Source organism: Pseudorca crassidens, chromosome 10 (assembly GCF_039906515.1).
Source record: "Pseudorca crassidens isolate mPseCra1 chromosome 10, mPseCra1.hap1, whole genome shotgun sequence".
Taxonomy (NCBI): Eukaryota; Metazoa; Chordata; class Mammalia; order Artiodactyla; family Delphinidae; genus Pseudorca; species Pseudorca crassidens.
The window spans coordinates 57,435,321-57,454,269 of record NC_090305.1 but is presented as its reverse complement, the minus strand read 5'-3'; the positions used below and the strand labels follow the sequence as shown (position 1 = coordinate 57,454,269).

General features: G+C 45.6%; 1 protein-coding gene across 5 annotated transcripts in view; it reads right to left on the bottom strand.

Moving 5' to 3' along the window:
* The window catches only part of STAC (SH3 and cysteine rich domain), a 102,108-nt gene that overhangs the window by 57,803 nt on the left and 25,356 nt on the right, over positions 1-18,949 (bottom strand). For 3 of the 5 annotated variants that reach the window (XM_067753716.1, XM_067753714.1, XM_067753718.1), the window contains exon 2: positions 7,841-8,117. In XM_067753716.1, coding sequence (XP_067609817.1) covers positions 7,841-8,117 — 277 coding nt within the window. The remainder of the gene's footprint in view (positions 1-7,840; positions 8,118-18,949) is intronic. The other 2 variants (XM_067753717.1, XM_067753715.1) reach the window with 1 other exon arrangement.

Sequence of the window (18,949 nt, the reverse complement as noted above, 5' to 3'; positions counted from 1 at the left end):
TGTTTCAATGTTTATGGCTTTTTCAAGCAATCAGATGAGGTCCGAATAGGTCAGGAAACAACTAAATTAATGGTCAAACAAAAGCATAGCAGAAAGTTCCGTGACTCAGTGTAATGTAATATTTCCTGTCCTTATATTATCCATTATAATGATAACACAGTGTTATAGCTACAACAATGCCACGGTCCATCTGCATTTCACATTCATTCCTAGTGGAGGATGTTTTTATATTGCGTCTTGTAGCATTAAAGTGTGTTTACAGAGATACTGATGCTGTTAGTGCCTCGCCTAGATTTTACTTATCGTACTGACACTGTGAGTATTGGCTCCAAATGGCTCACAGGTGCCCTTTTTCAGAGAATTGTTCTCAGCCAAATGGGATCCTCTTTGTCTGGGATGTCACACTCCCACTGCCAATGACTGAGCGACAGTATACAAAGGCCAACACCCTGGTCTCAAGTGGGGCTACTTGGCGATATGATAAAATCTGTGTTCCAGAACTCCCCCTGGGTGGGATCATGTGACGTCAACTCCAGCTGAGACCACATCCTTGCTTGACTCCTCCCCCTGCCTGGTCCTGTTTCTCTGATTCCCCTTCTCCAGAGGGCTCTCCCCATAATAAACCACTTTCACTAGGATCTCTAACTCTGTCCTGTTTTAGGGATTATTACCCAGGACAAGCCATTATTATTATTATTTTTTTATTTTTTTTGCGGTACACGGGCCTCTCACTGTTGTGGCCTCTCCCGTTGTGGAGCACAGGCTCCGGACGCGCAGGCTCAGCGGCCATGGCTCACGGGCCCAGCTGCTCTGCGGCATGTGGGATCTTCCCGGACTGGGGCACGAACCTGTGTCCCCTGCATCGGCAGGCGGACTCTCAACCACTGCGTCACCAGGGAAGCCCACAAAGCCATTATTGTTTTCCCCAGTGGTTGCTACTCGGACAGTTAGAAAGTAAATGATCCTTTGACTGCAGTGACTGTATGAGGAAACTTGACATTTTAGGCAACGAAATCCAGCCTGTTTGCAAAATATTTGTTTAGAAAATATGTGCCCATTTAATATGCTGTGTCTTCTAAGTGGCTGCCAACTAAAAACATTTAGCTAATTTAAAAATAGTTTTGGGGGCTTCCCTGGTGGCACAGTGGTTGAGACTCTGTCTGCTAATGCAGGGGACACGGGTTCGAGCCCTGGTCTGGGAGGATCCCACATGCCGCGGAGCAACTAGGCCCGTGCGCCACAACTACTGAGCCTGCGCGTCTGGAGCCTGTGCTCCGCAACAAGAGAGGCCGCGATAGTGAGAGGCCCGCGCACCACGATGAAGAGTGGCCCCCACTTGCCACAACTAGAGAAAGCCCTCGCACAGAAATGAAGACGCAACACAGCAAAAAAATAAATTAAAAAAAAACAAACAAGTTTTGGAAACAAGGGGTCAGAATGGAGTCCCTTAGAAAAACCTCCTTAATTGACGGAGTGGACTCATGCACTGAGTTCATTATGCTAATAGCACATATTGACTTGTTCGAGTCTTTGCAATTCCAATGAGATGCAGATCACCGCAAGGAAATTCAATGCTCTCCTGAAACGAGTCACTGTAGAGAGTTCATTGTAAAGACAGAGTGCCCTAGATGGAATACACGTACTGGGTGCCCAGTGAAGACGTGTCCCCCACCCTAACTCCCACTGCCAAGGCCTAAAGATGGCAAGAGTGGATTGTTTTGGTGGAGGAAGTATTTTTCTTCTAAGCAAGTACAAGAGGATTCTCCTAGTCTGACTGGCTCTTGAATCCTGTTGACCCAAAGGCTTGGGCATCCAGCACTGGGGCTGGTGAACACACCTAACTGCCTATTTCTCTCATGTCTCCGTGAAAGACTGGCTTGATCATCTTTGGCTTGCACAGGTGACCACATTTCTGGAAAGGAGGTGATCATAAAGGGTAGCCATGTCCTGGAGGCGGGGGGCATGCCATAGTGCCTGCTTAACCCAAGGGGCCTAAGGGCAGGGTCAGCAGGGGAGGAGCAATCTCAGGTCTAAGGTCAAGGGCAATGCTGGCACTAGGGAATGAGGGAATGAGTGAAGGAGCCAAAGAAATTAGAAAGAGATGGGCAGGGAATGAGGCTGGGGTCCTGGTCTACTTTTACTGCCACTTTCCGGTGGCAAATGTTTACACTTTCCAGCTTTAAGGCCTAGGCAGCTAGGCGAGGCACACATGTGAGACCCTGTAAACCCAACTCTGAGTGTCCGTTCCAACTTAGAAATCCTAGACAGCGAGGATGCCAGATTCCGTTTATTTTTATACAAATATCCATCAGCTAGAAAGTGCACAAATGAGATTTGATTTTTCTTGGCCATCATTACATAACCTTTGGTTCTCAGTTGAGAGGAAAAAACCTGCTTTAATATGTTCCCTGGAATGTCATTCTAAGGGGATAGTAGCAGGGGGTCTTTCCCTGGAATTTAGAAAATGAAGATGAGCTGAGGCTTAAGGAATACAAATCTTGGACTTCCCTGGTGGCGCAGTGGTTGAGAGTCCGCCTGCCGATGCAGGGGACACGGGTTCGTGTCCCGGTCCGGGAAGATCCCACATGCCGCGGAGCGGCTGGCCCCGTGAGCCATGGCCGCTGAGGCTGCGCGTCCGGAGCCTGTGCTCCGCAACGGGAGAGGCCACAACAGTGAGAGGCCCGCGTACCGCAAAAAAAAAAAAAAAAAAAAAAAAGAATACAAATCTTCAGGTGATTATGTAGAGACAGGAGGTTAGGTTTGCGGAGTAAAGAAAAAGGGCAGATCAGCTGTGCTCTATCACAGATGACAAGCCCTGGGCAGTGTTTCGGGAAGGATAACGTCCATGAGCCTCTGCTTTACCTCACTCCTCTTCCTCTCCTCGCCTCCTTCCTCTGCCCTTTCCCTCTCCTCGTTCCCTCTGGTCTCACATCACCTCTCTAATACCCTTTCTCCTTTCCTTGAAGGAGCCTACTATTTGGTTTACTTGGTTTTCATCTTTGAAAAGAGCAGTGTGCCTTGTTGACTATTTTTTCTCTTTCTTCTCTTTCTTTTTATGTTAAAAAGGCAGTTACACTATACATTTAATTCTGAGAAGAGAAAAGTATAGTGAAATTCTCTTTAACACAAAGCATTTTTTTGGTGTGATTTTCAAAACAGAATCTTTCAAAATTGTCACTGTACTTGAGGTGTACCTGGAATCCTCTTTAGGGTAATGACTGTGACATTCCTCGGAGGTGAACTCACTTCCATTAGTTGTTTTAAAAAGACACAGGCTGTCGGTCTTTTCACACTCGTCATGAGACTGAAAATAGAGACTCATCATCACCTATTTAAGGGTTATGAATAGCACTGCCTTGAAAAGGACAGTGGAAATCTGTGTGGAAATTGAAAATGATGCGTCAAATTCTGAAGCTAGGTAGGTAGACACAAAACTGAAGTTGGAGGCCAAACTGCCTCAGAGTTCTGAGCACAAGACATGATGAGACCCCCTCCCTGCCATGGTAATGGTCAGATGCCAGGCATCACTTCCAGATGCAGAAGGGACGTGGAAGGTAGTTTAGCTCTAAGACTTAGTAGTGTCTCCCAGACAAAAAAGGCTCCGTAGTGCAGAGGCCATCCTAAGCCCAGTGGTAGGCTGGATTATTAACATTCTTCACTCTGTCCTTCGCAGGTGGCTTTGCTATCCCTGCTACTGGGGGCAGAGTGCACTTCTCCATCCCTGGACATGGGTTTGACCCACATCCCGGTGGAGTATCCACAGAAGTGACAGTTGGGTTCCTCCAACCCAAGGCCCTCTGGAAGCTCTGTATGCTTCCACTTGTCCTTGCCATTAGAAGGACATGGCATGCGCAGCCCATGGGTCCAACGAAAGGGTAAGAGATAAGGAAGAGAGGACACAGTAATTGAGCTGAGTTTGGATCAGCCAAGCCCCAGGTGATCTGAAGATGCTGAGTAAGAGTAAAAGAAAGCTGTTTTGAGCACACTGGCGTTTTAGAGTAGTTGTGATACGGCGATTTTTTGGAAATCCTTGACTGACACAAAGCACTCTTCCTAAATGTGGCCTGTTAGAAGGAAGAACATGAATAATAATAGTGACTAGAAAATGACAGTGTGAATAGAGAATGGTTTTCTGAGGATGAGGACAGGCCTGCGTGTATGGTTGCAAAAGTGGCTGATGCCGCTCCCCATTTCGAATAAACACCCCCACACACACACCCTTCCCCCGCCAACTGGTTCTTGGCCAAGGGTGAAGGACACCGCAGAATCCTGCCTTCCTGGCTACACTGGAAACCACTGATATTTCCACGTTCAATGATGACAGACACTGGTCTCTTTGGGAAGCAGCAGAGGCTCATTTCAAAGAATATCAGATAATTAAGTAGGGGAAGATCTTCAAGACGACCTATGCCTGGCAGAAGTTAAACTACTCACTACTCATAAGGCAGGCCCTTCAATTACTGGTCAAATGCCTCAGTTAAATGGTTATATTCTCCCTGAAATTTGTCTTTTAACTTTAACCCTTGCTCCCAACCCTTCCCTCTAAAGGCACAGAGAGTAAGTCTCTTGACTTTTCCAATATGGTATTTTAAAACACAGTTGCACATCCAAAGTCTTTTCCACACCAAACTCCCAGGGTTTCCTCACAATCTTATTTTGGCACACCACTCACCATTCTGATCACTCTCTTCTAGACACCTGCTTGCTTGTTCAAATCCCTCACGGAATGGGAAATGCAGAACCAGAGGCAATCTTTAAGGTGTATGTAAAACACTGCTGTGTAGATGAGGGACTAATTATTTTGTTACCATGACATTATTTTTAAAATTATTTATGGCTATAAAGTGTCAAAAATTTTTTTTGTTACTCTAATTTGGTTTACCCTCTAAATAGCTTTCTCTTCCTTAGGAAAATGACTATTTTCTTGTTTAATAATAATGATAATGATATCAATTCTAATACCCTTCCTCTACTGAGGTCTATTAGATGCCTGGTACTTCCCTTCTACCAGTTCATTAGTCCACACAAAACCCTGAGGGTGGTATTATCATCTCCGCATAAAATGAGGACACAGGTTCAAAGAAGGCAAGTCACTGGCACGAGGTCACACAGCTGCACGGGGCTCTAATCCAGGCTGTCTGGTTCTACATGCATGGTCTTTCTACCGTCCTCACTCCCTCATCTCATTTCATCTGGGAAGGGAAGGAGCTAATTGTTTCATGGGAATAGCCAGGAGCAAAACATGGGTCCGCGCTCTCCCCATTCTGTGTACCATATGGAAAGGTACCTCTCTGCCCACTTCAAAGTAAGATGGCCTCTCACCCTGTGACATCACAAAGCCTTTGGCTGGAATATAACTATCACATGACTGGCATCAGAGACAGCATGGAAAGGAATCCACGGAGGCCAGTCTTGTGATCTTCAACTAAGGTTTTCTTCTATTGCCATGGTGGACACTGCTGATGCCCTACCCAGATACCCCGTACTAGGTAGGTATAGACAGAACAATGGCCTCCCAGAGATGTCCATGTCCTAATCCCCAGAACTGGTGAGTAGTTATGTTACGCGGCAAGGGGAACTCAAGGGTGCAAATGGAAGTAAGGCTGCTAATCAGGTGACCTTGAGATGGGAAGGTGATCCTGGTTTACCCAGGTAGGTCCAGTGTAATCACGAGAATCTTTAGGAAAGGGGGAGAGTCAGGACCAAAGGGATAGTGGTGTGAAAAAGACGTGACCTGCCACTGCCACGCTTCATTGCACTGAAGATAAAAAGGGGTCACAAGCCAAGGTGTGGGCAGCCTCTAGAAGGTGGAAAAGACAAGAACATGGATTCCCCCCTAGAGCCTCCAGAAAGGAATGCAGCTCTGTGGACACCTTGATTTTAGCCCAGTGAGACTCACTGTGGACTTCTGATCTCCAGAACTATAAGATAATACATCTGTGTGGTTTAAAGCTACCAAGTTTGTGGCAATTCGTTATAGCAGCGAAACCTCACTAATAACACTGGTGGTATGTGTGCTGGCTGCTCGTGGCTCACAGCTGCCCCTTTCTTCCGAAAATTGCCATCGGCAGAACATGAGCCACTTTGCTCAGGGGTTTGAAATGACCTCCATCATGGGAGGAGGAGGGAAGCCCACTGATACCAAAGGCTGGCCTCAAGGAAGGACCAGCTGGTGAAATTCATGCTCCAGACTCCCGCAAGATCCACCTAACACCGCTTCCTAGTTGAGTTCCTCCCCTTCTCCATCCGCTTCCCTCTCTCCCTCTTGTCCTGAGAGCACCCTCTCAATAAATTACGTGCACTTGAGTCCCCATGTCAGGCTCTGCTTCTAGGGAATCCGACCTGAGACAACTGTCATACTCAGAAGAGGTGCTGGGCCACGGGAAATGGGTACTGAAGGGGAAACGGGGGGCTGGGAAGGGTGGGTTTCAGGGTTGAGGAGCTGTAAGGTGTGATGAACGACATATCAGGCCACACTGGGCCCTGGCTCCCAGCTTAGGAAACAGGCTCTTGATCTTAAAGTGTTCTTCCCTGAAGCCTTCACGGCCAAGCCCAGCGCTGCAGCACCCAGGCCGTAAGTGAGCAGGAGGTATGGCGTGGGCCTGGCATTGGGACCCCACGTGGGGAAGGCCTGTCTCTCACACCTGTTACCCTCTCAGTGGCTGTCCAGGTGCTCTAGGCTTTGCTTGGCTTCATGTCTGCAGGATCAGCACCGTGTCAGGAGGACAGTCCCCATCTCGGTCAGCCTTGCATCGTCTGATTCCCAGCCTCATTTCCTCTCTTAATTCCAGCCTTCTGCCCTTCAACTTCTCCTAGGGTGGGTACATCCTAACTGCCCCCTGAGAGCACACATGGGCATCTCCTTCCCCCTCCTCTCTTGTTCTGCAGTGACCCGTCCATCACCAGGACACGCTGCTGTTCTTGAAACAACGGGTTTCAACTCACTCTGAGTTCCACCCAAAGTACCTTTCTGGTTTCCTCCATCTGTTTGGTTACTGGGTTTCTACCGTGGGACAGGCAGAAGAGTGTTAACTGCAGAATTTCTGTGCACCTGGCTCTCAATGGCTCAGGTCTTCCTTCTAGCTGGGACATTTTATAGGCCATTCTCTTCATCTGGGCACAACCCCCAAGATGCTCAGGCTATCACCATTTCTCTGAGGTACCAGGAGTAAGTCCTGTCCGGGTCCAGAGTTGTAATCACCATTCCAACCAAATCCCCTGTCCTGCCTGGGTCAGTGCCTCCCTGAGGTCTCCTGCCTTCCACAGCTGCCTGTCTATGTCACTCACCTGGAGCACCAAGCCACAGACCCCCTGCCCAGGCGACCCCAGATAGACACAGCCACGCATACTGGAGAGGACCCTGCAATGCGTCACTCAGATCTCCCTGCAGAACAGAGGCGTTCGAACCCCAACTGCCCAGCACCTTGATTGCCTCCCACGGATTCCCTCTCCCTTAACTGCCCTTAGCTAAAAAGAACTGCTCTGTTCAAGGTTCTGCCCCCTCCCTGGGGGCTGCCCGTACCCGGTGAGAGGTGATGCAGGGGTACAAAGTCGCAGACCTCTGGCCTCAATGCGAGATGACTGTACGGGGCTTGAGAGCTCCCTGGGGATCGGCTGGAAGCTTTCTTCCATCTGTACCACAACCCAGCGTCTCCCTCCACCCAGCCCTGCTTCCCTTACCTGTTGACACACACTGTCACCCCAAACGCTCCCAAACAACCCTCCTGCATATCAGACAGACTCAGAGTCTGTCCACGGGGACCTGGACTCAGGTACACCCCTCTCACCTGGCTTTGCAGGGATGCAGGGACCTGGAGGAGGAGGCAGAGGGACGGCTTACCCACGATCATGTGGTTGCAGACATCACAGAAAGTGGGCTTCTTGAAGATGTGCTCCTGAAAGGCGTGGGCCTTGCCGCCGCCTGGGTACAGGCCGGCCCTGGTGACTGTGGACGTCAGGCATCCGGGGGCAGGGAGCAGGCTGGAGCTGGGGCTGACCTCCGAAAGCATGTCGGCCTGCAGTTTCGCATCGCTGTTGGTTCGCTGGAAGAAGTTGTCAGCACTTTTGCTCCGTAAACTCTTGGTCTTGAAAGAAAGTGATCGTTTTAGTTTCTGGAGCTGCAATGCAATGACAGAACAGACTTACGATCAATCGTGCAGACTCCTGCTGTGGGGCTGAGGCCTGCTCCATGGACTGCTCTGTTCCTACGGACTTCCTCAGCCCCTGGGGAGGCTCACAGATGTCCCTGAGGGGGCGGGTGATGTCAGCAGCCCCTATTCCACCGCCTGCCCCTCCTCTCTGCCTCCCTGCCCTCCCACCCACGTGTTGTCAAAATATCCCACCGCTTTGGACACCATTTGCCTTTTGAATTGGAATCACTGGAAATATTAATTGTATGAACTCCTGGGCTCAAAGGCTGGGTCCCTCATGCTGGGGTCTCTGCTGGTCTTTCTCTGCTGTGGTCCCTTGGCAGCCATCTGTCTGTTCACATCGCAAAGCAGAGGAGGTCACTGTCTGACTCGGAATTAATCTGGCTAAAGTATCACAGAACACAAGCCGGAACTTCTCAAGCCTGCTTGGGTCCGAAGCAGTGCGTGTGCGTGTGCGTGTGTTTGAGGAGCGCACGGTGTGAAATTATCCATTTGACTTTCTCTGCTCCTCCCTGTGCCCTGCCTCTCGGTTTTGCTCATGGCAAACTAGACCATTTCTCCTTTGCCTTTGGGACCCATGGAGTGGCACCACACGGGGCTGGAGGAATCCTAACTCGGTTTGGTCCAGTCTGCACCTCCAATCTAGTTTTCACATGGCAGCCGGAAGGGTCTTTTGGAAACAAGATGTGAGCCTGTTGTTTAAAATCCTTCACAGAGCTTCCTTTGTTCTTTATAAATTTAAAGAAAAGCTCCTTGCCATGGGCTCCAGGGACTGGTAGATTCTGGATCCCAGCGACAGCTCACACACCATCCACCTTGCTCTGCCCATCCCAGCCACAGCGGCCTTTTAAGTCTCTGGCATTTATTATGCTTTTTAATCAGCAGCCCTTAGTGCATAGTTTCCCCTCTCCCCAGATAAAAGAAATGAACCACTTAGCAGCTGCATGACCTGTAGTAGGTCACTTCACCTTTAAGGCAGTTTTCCTTTTGTGATTGAATATCCATGCCTGTTGCCTGGAATTGATGTCTAAGCCCCAAAGCTGTAGACAAAACAAGTGCTCATCACACTATTCTAATAAAGACCTCCATCAAGTGTGGTCAGACACCCCTACTGGACACACAAGATGTCTTGATCTGGCCTTGCCGAGTCTAGCCACCTAATCTAGCCATCAGCCCCCCCCAACTTCTCCCACAGAAGATCAGGAAGATGTGGTGGTCTTAGTGCTTGGGGTGGATGCCACAGTTCTCTACCTTCCCCTTCCCATGCCCCTTTGCAAGGTGACCTCGCAGCTCCTCCCATCAAGGCTGGAGTTCCTCAAATCTTGTTGGTTTGGGGAATTTGACCAACAGCAGGCGGCAGAGCAACTTTAAGCCACTTCCAAGTCCAAATCTCAAGATGCCCTGTATGCTTCTGTTTGCCCTCTTGGAAACCTGCCAAACTGCCATATGCACAAACCCGATATAGCCTGAAGGACGATGAAAGACACACAGTCCAGAAGCCCCCATCACTCGAGTGACACCCCTGAAGCAGAGCCACCTTGCTCCCTGCAGGGAATCAAGGAGCATAGATGAGACCAGTAGAACTGCCCAGCTGAGTCCCGCTCAAACTGTCAACCCATAGGATCATCAACTAAAGAGATGGCTGGTGTTTTGAACCATTGAGTATCTATCGTGTGTACACAGCAATACAGTGCTGTTCTCCCCACCTTCCAAACATGTGGTGGGATTGTGCCTTGTTGCCCATTTGAAGGTGGCCGGGACCATGTGAAGTCAGTGTTCTACTTCAGGGAACTGTATGGCGTCGGGGGTGGGGAACACCCTTGCAGGGGGCCTTCTAGAGAAGCCCCACTAAGACCAGCAATGGAGCATCATCAGCCCGAAAGGGCTAGCCTGAGAAGCAGCAGTAACCTACATAACAGGTGAGAAACTGTGGGCCGCCAAGACTCTTGTCCCTTTCCCTCCATCCTACGGCCCAGACCCAGCAGAGGGGCTGGAACTGCCAAAGGAGCAGGAAGGAAGAGTTCCTGGATCATCTTGGAGTGTTTGTTACCGAACCGTAACCTAGCACATCCTCACTGATACAGGGGAAGGGAGTCACGAGCCCTTGGGAGCACAGCACTTATTTTGAAGAGGACCCTCCATCTCCAGCAAAGCTAACTGCGAGGGGGGGCTATGAAGCAATCGCTCTGTGAGACTGAGCCCCACAGAGGTGAGGGCCTGGAACCAGCAAAGGAGCAGAACACACCTTCTGCACGTCAAGTCCTTCTGGCTATAAATTGGACTGACGCTGGAGGAAGGTAGACTTAGACAGGAGGCGAGTGATTCAGATACACACACACACACACACACACACACACACATACATATACATATATAGTAGGATAGTAAGAGGTTCAAACTACTAGGTATAAAATAAATAAGTTGCATAGATGTAACATACAGCACAGGGATAAGCCAATATTTTATAACTTTATATGGAATATAATCTATAAAAACATTGAACCACTATGTTGTACACCTGAAACTAATATAATATTGTAAGTCAACTCTACTTCAATTAAAGAAAAAAGAACTTGAACATAAGTATCTGAGTCTACATCTGGGGACTTTTCCATACCCTGGTTCTGCTATTTTGTATTCTGTTAACTCAAGAAAAACTTACTTAGGTGTTGAATAAAGTGGCTAATGGATTGTCAAGTTACAGGCTGAATCCTCTGTGTATTTCATACACTGTTTCTGATCCTTGATTTTTCATTTTGAAAGCACTGCAGAACCCCTCTAAAGCTGCACGTTAGATTTATAGAAACCTAGTAAACGGTTTTTGCTTTAATAGCAGCTTGGAGAATCAGAGCAGCAAATAGACTCCCAATTCTGTTTAAAGCCCCATCTGATGCTTTGTCTGGTTTTAACAATCTATTTAGCTAAAGATAAGGGCTAAGGGCGGTTTCTTTTGTCAAATGAACAACAGATCTGCTTCTTTCAGATAATTAAGAAAAATCCCCAGAGTTAGATTACACCAAATGAGGAAAAAAAAAAACTACTGACATTAAACATTAGCTATTAGGTGTTAGAAAATTATTCTGAATTCTTCAATTCAGCAGGGCTCTGGATTGCTCACCTATGAAAGAGCAACACAGTGAAAACTGCATGACCTATTTTTTTTTTGAACTTGTTATTTAAAAATAATTTTAGTAATACAAAGATTGCAAAATAGTAGAATCCCCGTGTAACTTTCACTCACTTTCCCCTAATGTTAACGTCTTACATAGTACAATATAGTAAATTGATTGTAACCAGGAAACTGACACTGATATAAAACTGTTAACTAATCTATGGATCTTATTAGATTTTTCCAGTTGTCCCATAATGCCTTTTTTTCTGGTCCAGGATCCAATCCAGGATTCCATATTGCATTTAGTTTCATTTCCTTGGTCTCTTCGATCTATGTTAGGTCCTCAGTCTTTTTTTGTCTTTCATAACCTCTACCTTTTTGAGGTTTACAAAACAGTATTTTGTAGAATGTCCTTCAATTTGGGTTTGTCTGATGTTTTCTCATTATTAGATTGAGGTTATATATTTTCAGTAAGAACAGGACAAAAGTGATGTGTTCTTCTCAATGCAGCATATTAGGAGGTACCTGACATCAGTATGTCCTATTACTGGTGATACTAACTTTGGTCAGTGGGCTGAGGTGATATTAGCCAGGCTGCTCCACTGTCAAGTTACTATTTTTCTCTTTGTCATGAATGAGTTTCATGTAGGGGAACTACTTTGAGATGATGTAAATATCCTGTTTCTCATCATGCATTTGTCCTCTAATTTCAACATCCATCGATGATTCTTGCCTGCAAAACTTATTACCTGGTGTTTGCCTAATGGTGATAGTCTATTTCCATTATCCTTCTATATTAATTAATTAGTATTCTCCTCCTCTTCACCTATTTATTAATTATTTGTTTCTATTAGTATGGACTGATGGATCTTTGCTTTATTCTGAGTTACAATTTCCTACTACCATCATTTTGTTACTCTAATTGTCCCAGGTTTGGTCACTGGAAGCTCCTTTTGGTTTGAATCTGTGTCCTTTTCCACATGCCCTGAATATTTCTGAAGACTTCCTTACTTGCTAACACTACAGGGTTCTCCAGGATTATCTTATATTTTCCCTGTTCCAGTCTTGCAGCCAGCATTTCTCCAAGGAGCCCTGGTTAGTTTTATTAGGGAATGGTACCTATGAACTGCTATCTGGGCAGAAAATAACTGCTCAAAATTTAATCATTATCTAGTAGTTTATAGATCTTTTTATTGTTATGAACATAGTTTATAGATTTATAAAAACTTCATCTGCCATTTGTACAGCCAGGAAGAAATGAAAATGGATTTTGGTGAAAAAATGCAGGTCTCTGCCTCAAGAAAATACTAGAAGCAATCAAATGTTCATCCATAGAGAAACAGTTAATTAATCCAGTACCCCATTCGATGGAATATTAGACCACAATTAAAGAGTGAGTTACATCTCCCATGCTTTCTTTTTTCACTCACAAGACTGAGTTTAGTGCTGTAAAATGAATATCTGCCCATGTATCTCCCCAAGTGAGATGAAAACTTTCCTCTCCTTTTCCCCTCAGTTTGTCACTCATCTCTGACTTTATTTACTCAACGCGTTTGCGTAGGATGAATTTAAAATTCTATGGAGTCAAAATTGATCAATGTTGCTGCTGCTCTTAACGGCCGACATTTACTGAAGATGTACCATTTGCTTATTCTATGTGATTCCTGAGGCTGCTGTCTCAGTCAACTAATGATATGTACTTAACATTGACCTCCCTTCTAGCTCAAGACATAATACAAGGACCCTAACAACATCTACCTGACTCCTAAAGTGATCAAAGGCGACTTTTCTCACTATATTTAGGCAGAAATTCCAGATCTTGAAAAACTCGTTTCATTTAGAAATGAAAGAACATAAAACATAAACCAATAATATGGTGTGTGTGAAAACCTCTAAAACATAAGTAAATATACCACTCAGGTGGTAAAGGAAGAACATAGTTGTGAAAACACTTACTATTGGAATAAAAAGTAAACTTTATATACACTCTGTGCTTTCAATACATTTGGAAACATATAATCTCTGAAAAATAAGATACGAAAGCTGAGATGATCAAACTCAGTTAGAAAGGAAGGGATTCGCTAGAGTTAAGAAAAGAATTTGTAGCAAGCAGTAAATACCACAGTAAAATTTAAAACAGGAAAGGTAAAAGCAACAAGGACTCACTCTGCAGAAACGTGATCCTACGATGTGGGGTTATGTTTGAGAAGCTCACATAAAACACAGGACTTATTACAAAGATACAAGAAGATGAAAATCATTAGAGAAGACATAAAGAAATAACTGGATCCTGAAGAAGACTTCAGAATGACTGGAACGGCAGCATTATTCAAAGATAAAAGAGAATTCCTGGGCTAAATGAGGGAAGAAGACAAACCCATCAATGAGGGAACCATCATGTGTCCGGTCAGCCTGGTGAAAAGAGCTCTCTCTTTTCCTGCCAGCAAGTTCAAGTGTCCTGTCAGAACGTCAAGGTGTCAAAAGAAAAGGAGGACATCCAAACACACAGGCAGGAAAGTGGGTCACCCATGAAGAAAGAAACCTTAGACTCACTTCAAGTTTCTCTTCTCCAATGTGAAACAATGTAAGACAAAGTTATGACCCAAGTATTCTCAACCCAGACAAATGACCACTCAGGAGCAGAGAAAACAAAAGCACTGGAAAATATGGAAAACTCGAGGCATAAAAGAACTTGCGCTTGAAATAATTTCAACATGGTTAAGTTAAAATGACTGGTATACACAGTTCACAAAGACAATTCACCTATTATAAATACTTAATGAAACAGATGACACGTAATTCAGAACAGATGACACGTAATTTAGTTTTAACAGTAATAAAAATACCACGAGGTGTAGTAACAAAACACAAGTAGTGAGAGGGTGGAGGATGGAGGAGGAAGCCAGCTTGTGTTAACTTCCTCATTTCTGTGGAGGAGAAGTAACAAGGACAACAAGCATGGTATTAGTTACAGCTGACATTTGAGTCCTTCGGATGTGTCACATACTATTCCTAAAACTTCACGTGTATCATCTCCTTTAATCCTCCAATCCACCTCATCAGGCAGTGACTGTGTGGCACTGTGCCATTAAACCCACCCTACAGCTCTATGAGGGACTATTATTCCAATTTGTAGATGATGTCCTGGGAGTCAGAGTGGTAAAGCACATACTGTAAGTGATAAAGCCAAGAATCAGTCCTGCTTACTCTGACCAAGCCAGGCATTTGCAGCCAACCCAAGCTGACCACGTTCCTCCACCCTCACTCGGAATTTCAGCCATAAGTGACCAAGGAGGATATACTTTCCTGCCTCTGCGCCTCTATTCATGCTGTTTCTCTGTCTGGGAACACCCTCTCACCCTTGGAGAAAGCCACCTGCTATGTCAGGATTGTCACAATTGGAGTTCATTTTATTTGTTTAATTGTTTCTTGTCTCTGTCCTTAAGATGTGAACTCCATGAAGCCAGGCAGGTTTTCTGTCTTGTTCTCTGGGGAGACCTTTGCAATTAGTGTTGAAATGCCTGGTACGTAGGAAGTGCTCAAATAGATCCATGAAGACGCCTCCATCATTCCAATCAGAAGTAATTGCTCCTTGACTGTACCATGACATAATGCTTGCATCACAGGTCCAGTTCTTATTTCAATTTGTATCGTATTCACTCTCTTTTTATGCGTCTCCCACCCTAGATTTGTGAATTCCTTGTAGATTGGATTAGGTCTCAATCAACTTTATATCACTCCCAAAGCAGTTCTCAACCTTTTTTATTTTTGTAGGACTCTGCTTTTTTTTGTGTTTGCCCCCCCCCCCAAGGCAGACTCTGTTAGCTGTGTACCCAACTTCCAGTCCCTACTTCTCTTTTCCTTACAAAACCTCCATTTTTTCTTGGAACAGCAGTGTGTCCAGCTTTCCTGACGGCTGGAAATGGCTTATGACACAGTTCTGGCCAAGGCAATGTACATCCAATGTAGATTTCTCCAGAGTTTTGCTTTCCTGATAAAAGAGGGAAGACTTGGTTGCTCCTACCTTTCTCTCTTTCCTTCTTGTCTTGAACACAGACATGACGTCTAGAGCTACAGCAGCCCTCTTGCTATCCCACGACAATGGGGACATAAGCCAACAGGCCAAGGTGGCAGAGAAAAGGAAGATCATGATGGCTTTGCTGAGTAGCTAAGCCAAGGCCAGCAACTTCTTATCTCTAGGCTTCTTACTATGTGAGAAAAACCAACCCATACTTGTTTAAATTACTGTAAGTTGGATTTTTTGGTCCCTTTAACCAATATTTTCTATAACTTGTCCAGCTGATATTCTTTTTTTTTTTTTTTTTTGCGGTACGCGGGCCTCTCACTGCTGTGGCCTCTCCCGTTGCGGAGCACAGGCTCCGGACGCGCAGGCTCAGCGGCCATGGCTCACGGGCCCAGCCGCTCCGCGGCATGTGGGATCTTCCCAGACCGGGGCACGAACCCGTGTCCCCTTCATCGGCAGGCGGACTCTCAACCACTGCGCCACCAGGGAAGCCCTGTCCAGCTGATATTCTTAACTGGTACAGCACTTACATGCTACCCTCCCACGGGTATATGTAGATTTTTGACAAACCCAAACTATTATTGCAGGAGAGTAAATCACTGCAAAATTCTGAACTAAGAGGAGAACGAGACTCCGAAAGGGTAAGTGTCTGCCCACAGTTATGCTGACAGTAAGCAGCGGAGTCGGAATCAGATTCAGGTTTCTCAAGACTGCCAAATCCATGCTTGTGCCCTGCGCTTGTCGCCTCACCACAAGGTACACGTGTGCCACCTGCAAAGCCGCATCCCTTGGCTTAATGGAGATATGGGGCCTCTGATCACTGCCTTTCAAAGACCTCACCCTGGAGGAACACTCTCCTGGGCGTAGCTGCCATGGTTTCAATTCCTATGATGAGGGTGCAACTTTGTTGGCCAAATACTGCCTGGCTGTCCTGGATACTTCTTTTTTTTTTTTTTTTTGCGGTACGCAGGTCTCTCACTGTTGTGGCCTCTCCCGTTGCGGAGCACAGGCTCCGGACGCACAGGCTCAGCAGCCACGGCTCACGGGCCCAGCCGCTCCGCGGCATGTGGGATCTTTCCAGACCGGGGCATGAACCCGTGTCCCCTGCATCGGCAGGCGGACTCTCAACCACTGCGCCACCAGGGAAGCCCCCTGGATACTTCTTTTAAGGGCCACTTTAGAACATCCCCACCAGCACATTTTCATCCTGGTCATCCTCCCAGCCTGAGCTGGAAATACGTTCTGTGTGTTTGAGGAACGCCAAGGAGCTTGAGCACCGGTGACTAGGACAGACCGAGAGGGAGTTGAGGAGGCAGAGGACAAAGATAAGGTTACACACGCAGAGGCTGGTCCTGCAGGACCTCAAAGGCCTTGGGGTAGGACTTTGCATTTATTCCCAGTGTGATGGAAAGACACTGCCTGACTGAGTGATCTGTATCTGTAAAGGACTGCACTGGTTTATGCATGGAGAAAGGACTAACATTTTCATAGACAGATGATGGCTTAAGCGAGGGCCATGGCAGTGGAAATAGTAAGAAATGGTGTGTTCTGGGCATATTCTGAAGTAGGGTTTCTTAGTGAGTTGGATGTGGTGTGTGAGGAAAAGAGAGAAGCCGAAGATGAATCCAAGGATTTTTGTCCTGAGCAGTTGCCGCTGGAGAAATGGCCATTTACTGGGATGATGGACAGTGGGAAGAAGCATGTCTGATGGGGAGAGGAGATGAATACTGGGCATTTGTTTTTGATGGGCTAATTTTGAGATGACTACTAGAGATCCATGTAAAGATGTGGTTAAAGAGAGTTCAAATCCCCTAAATTTCCAGTCCCAAACATCACACCGATTTTTACCAGCCAGAGGCCAGATGCGAGGCACCAGAATGAACTGTGTGGGCTCTGTCTGAAGATGAAGACAAACAACAACCAGGGATCCAAACAAACACTCTGAGATTTTAGCTTTTCAAACTCATTTTGCTGCTGAACCCATTAATATGTTACCAAGAAGATGGGTGTGTTTGTGAGAAATATACCTACCGATACTATTTTAATGCAGATAATAGAGAGAACTGCTCCCCTTTAAGACTGTCTCCAAAACAAACAAAAAATACACAAAGACACATATAAACATGGTTGTTCTGCAGCATGGTAATGTAATCAGTGGCAGAGGGCTCTGGGGAGCTGACTGCCTGAAATGGTCAAGCTGTCTGGGTCTGAGGCCTGGTTTTGATTTCTAATAGCTCTATTAACCTCTTCAGGAATGGAAAACATAGGCTGTAGAGATAATGCAAAGAGATAATCTCCATAAAGCTTTTAGCACAGAGTCTGAGACATAGGATAAACCCAATTAATATTAGCTATTATCACTTACATTCACAGAAACATGTAATACAGACACACGTAATCCACTGAACACACACTTTCACACCGGTGCACTGAGAAACACACACTAGAAAATCTACATTTACGGTACATACATGCATATATACAGAAAATGCCTTAAATTTTCTCATTCCCTTGCTGCCTGTCTTGCTTGCATTTGACTTGATAACATTCCTTTTTAATGATTTTCAAGAATGGAAGGATTATTTTCTTTTCCTTGCAAGAGCTGGCTATTACTACTGATGCCTGCCATGGCTCAGGGCTGGCTGTCCTCCTGAATGAATGACAAATACCCTCAGCAAATCACTTTCTCTAAAAATAGACCACCCCAGATGATGTTTGGCTTCCATTCTCATTTCCATATACTTTGAAAAGAAAAAATTCCATTCTTGTTAGAGACTAACTGCTAATCTATCCCGAGCAATGTGACTCGATAAAAATGAACGAATCTCTCGAGTTTTGCAAAATGCCCTAGTTTTGCCTCATCTGTTTATTGGATTTATGTAAAATATAAATGGAAGGCTGACAGATTTCTCCATATTCTGCCCGTTGAATGTTCATTCTGTTTGGCTTTATGGAGCCATTTACCTAGAGCATTTTGCCTTGACAACTTAATGCGTGACTTGCCTTCTCTATTTCTTCCTCCAGATGTGTGTGAATGGATTGAGTGGCTACAAGACACCTTTCAAATTATAGTCACTGTGTAGAAGCAGATGAATTGCTTTCGGCATTATTAGCCAACTAAACTTCTGATGGACACAATTCCCCCAAGAGTTCACTTGGTTTTCTGGGCCAAGGACCACACGGTTTATATCATCCATACTGTTGGGATGCATGTTTACGGCAAAACAAACAAACAAACAAAATTAAGAAGAACATTTAGAGTGAATTTTATATTGGGAAAATCAATACTGTTGGCCCAATATGCATAAACCAGCTAAATTCTGATTTGGACCACCCTGCTTCCTTGATTTGAATTGGAGAGAGGCACTCACTCAAGATCTTAACGCCAAAATCATTAACATCTCCTCTGAAGTCTGTCTTGGCACATTTACTCTGGATTTTCAAACCGGGGAGCACTGAATCTGGAAGACTATAGGGAACATGTCAAATCTATACTTATATCCTTCTAGATGCCATTCAGTAAAATCAGGGGCAATGGATTTTGCAGATTTCATGCTGGTAACTTTGACATCATTCCCTGGACAGAGCTAACTCCTCTCTGTGTAACTGCTGTTATCATTATCTTCATCAACATCATTAATATTTCCAACTACAGTATGTAAA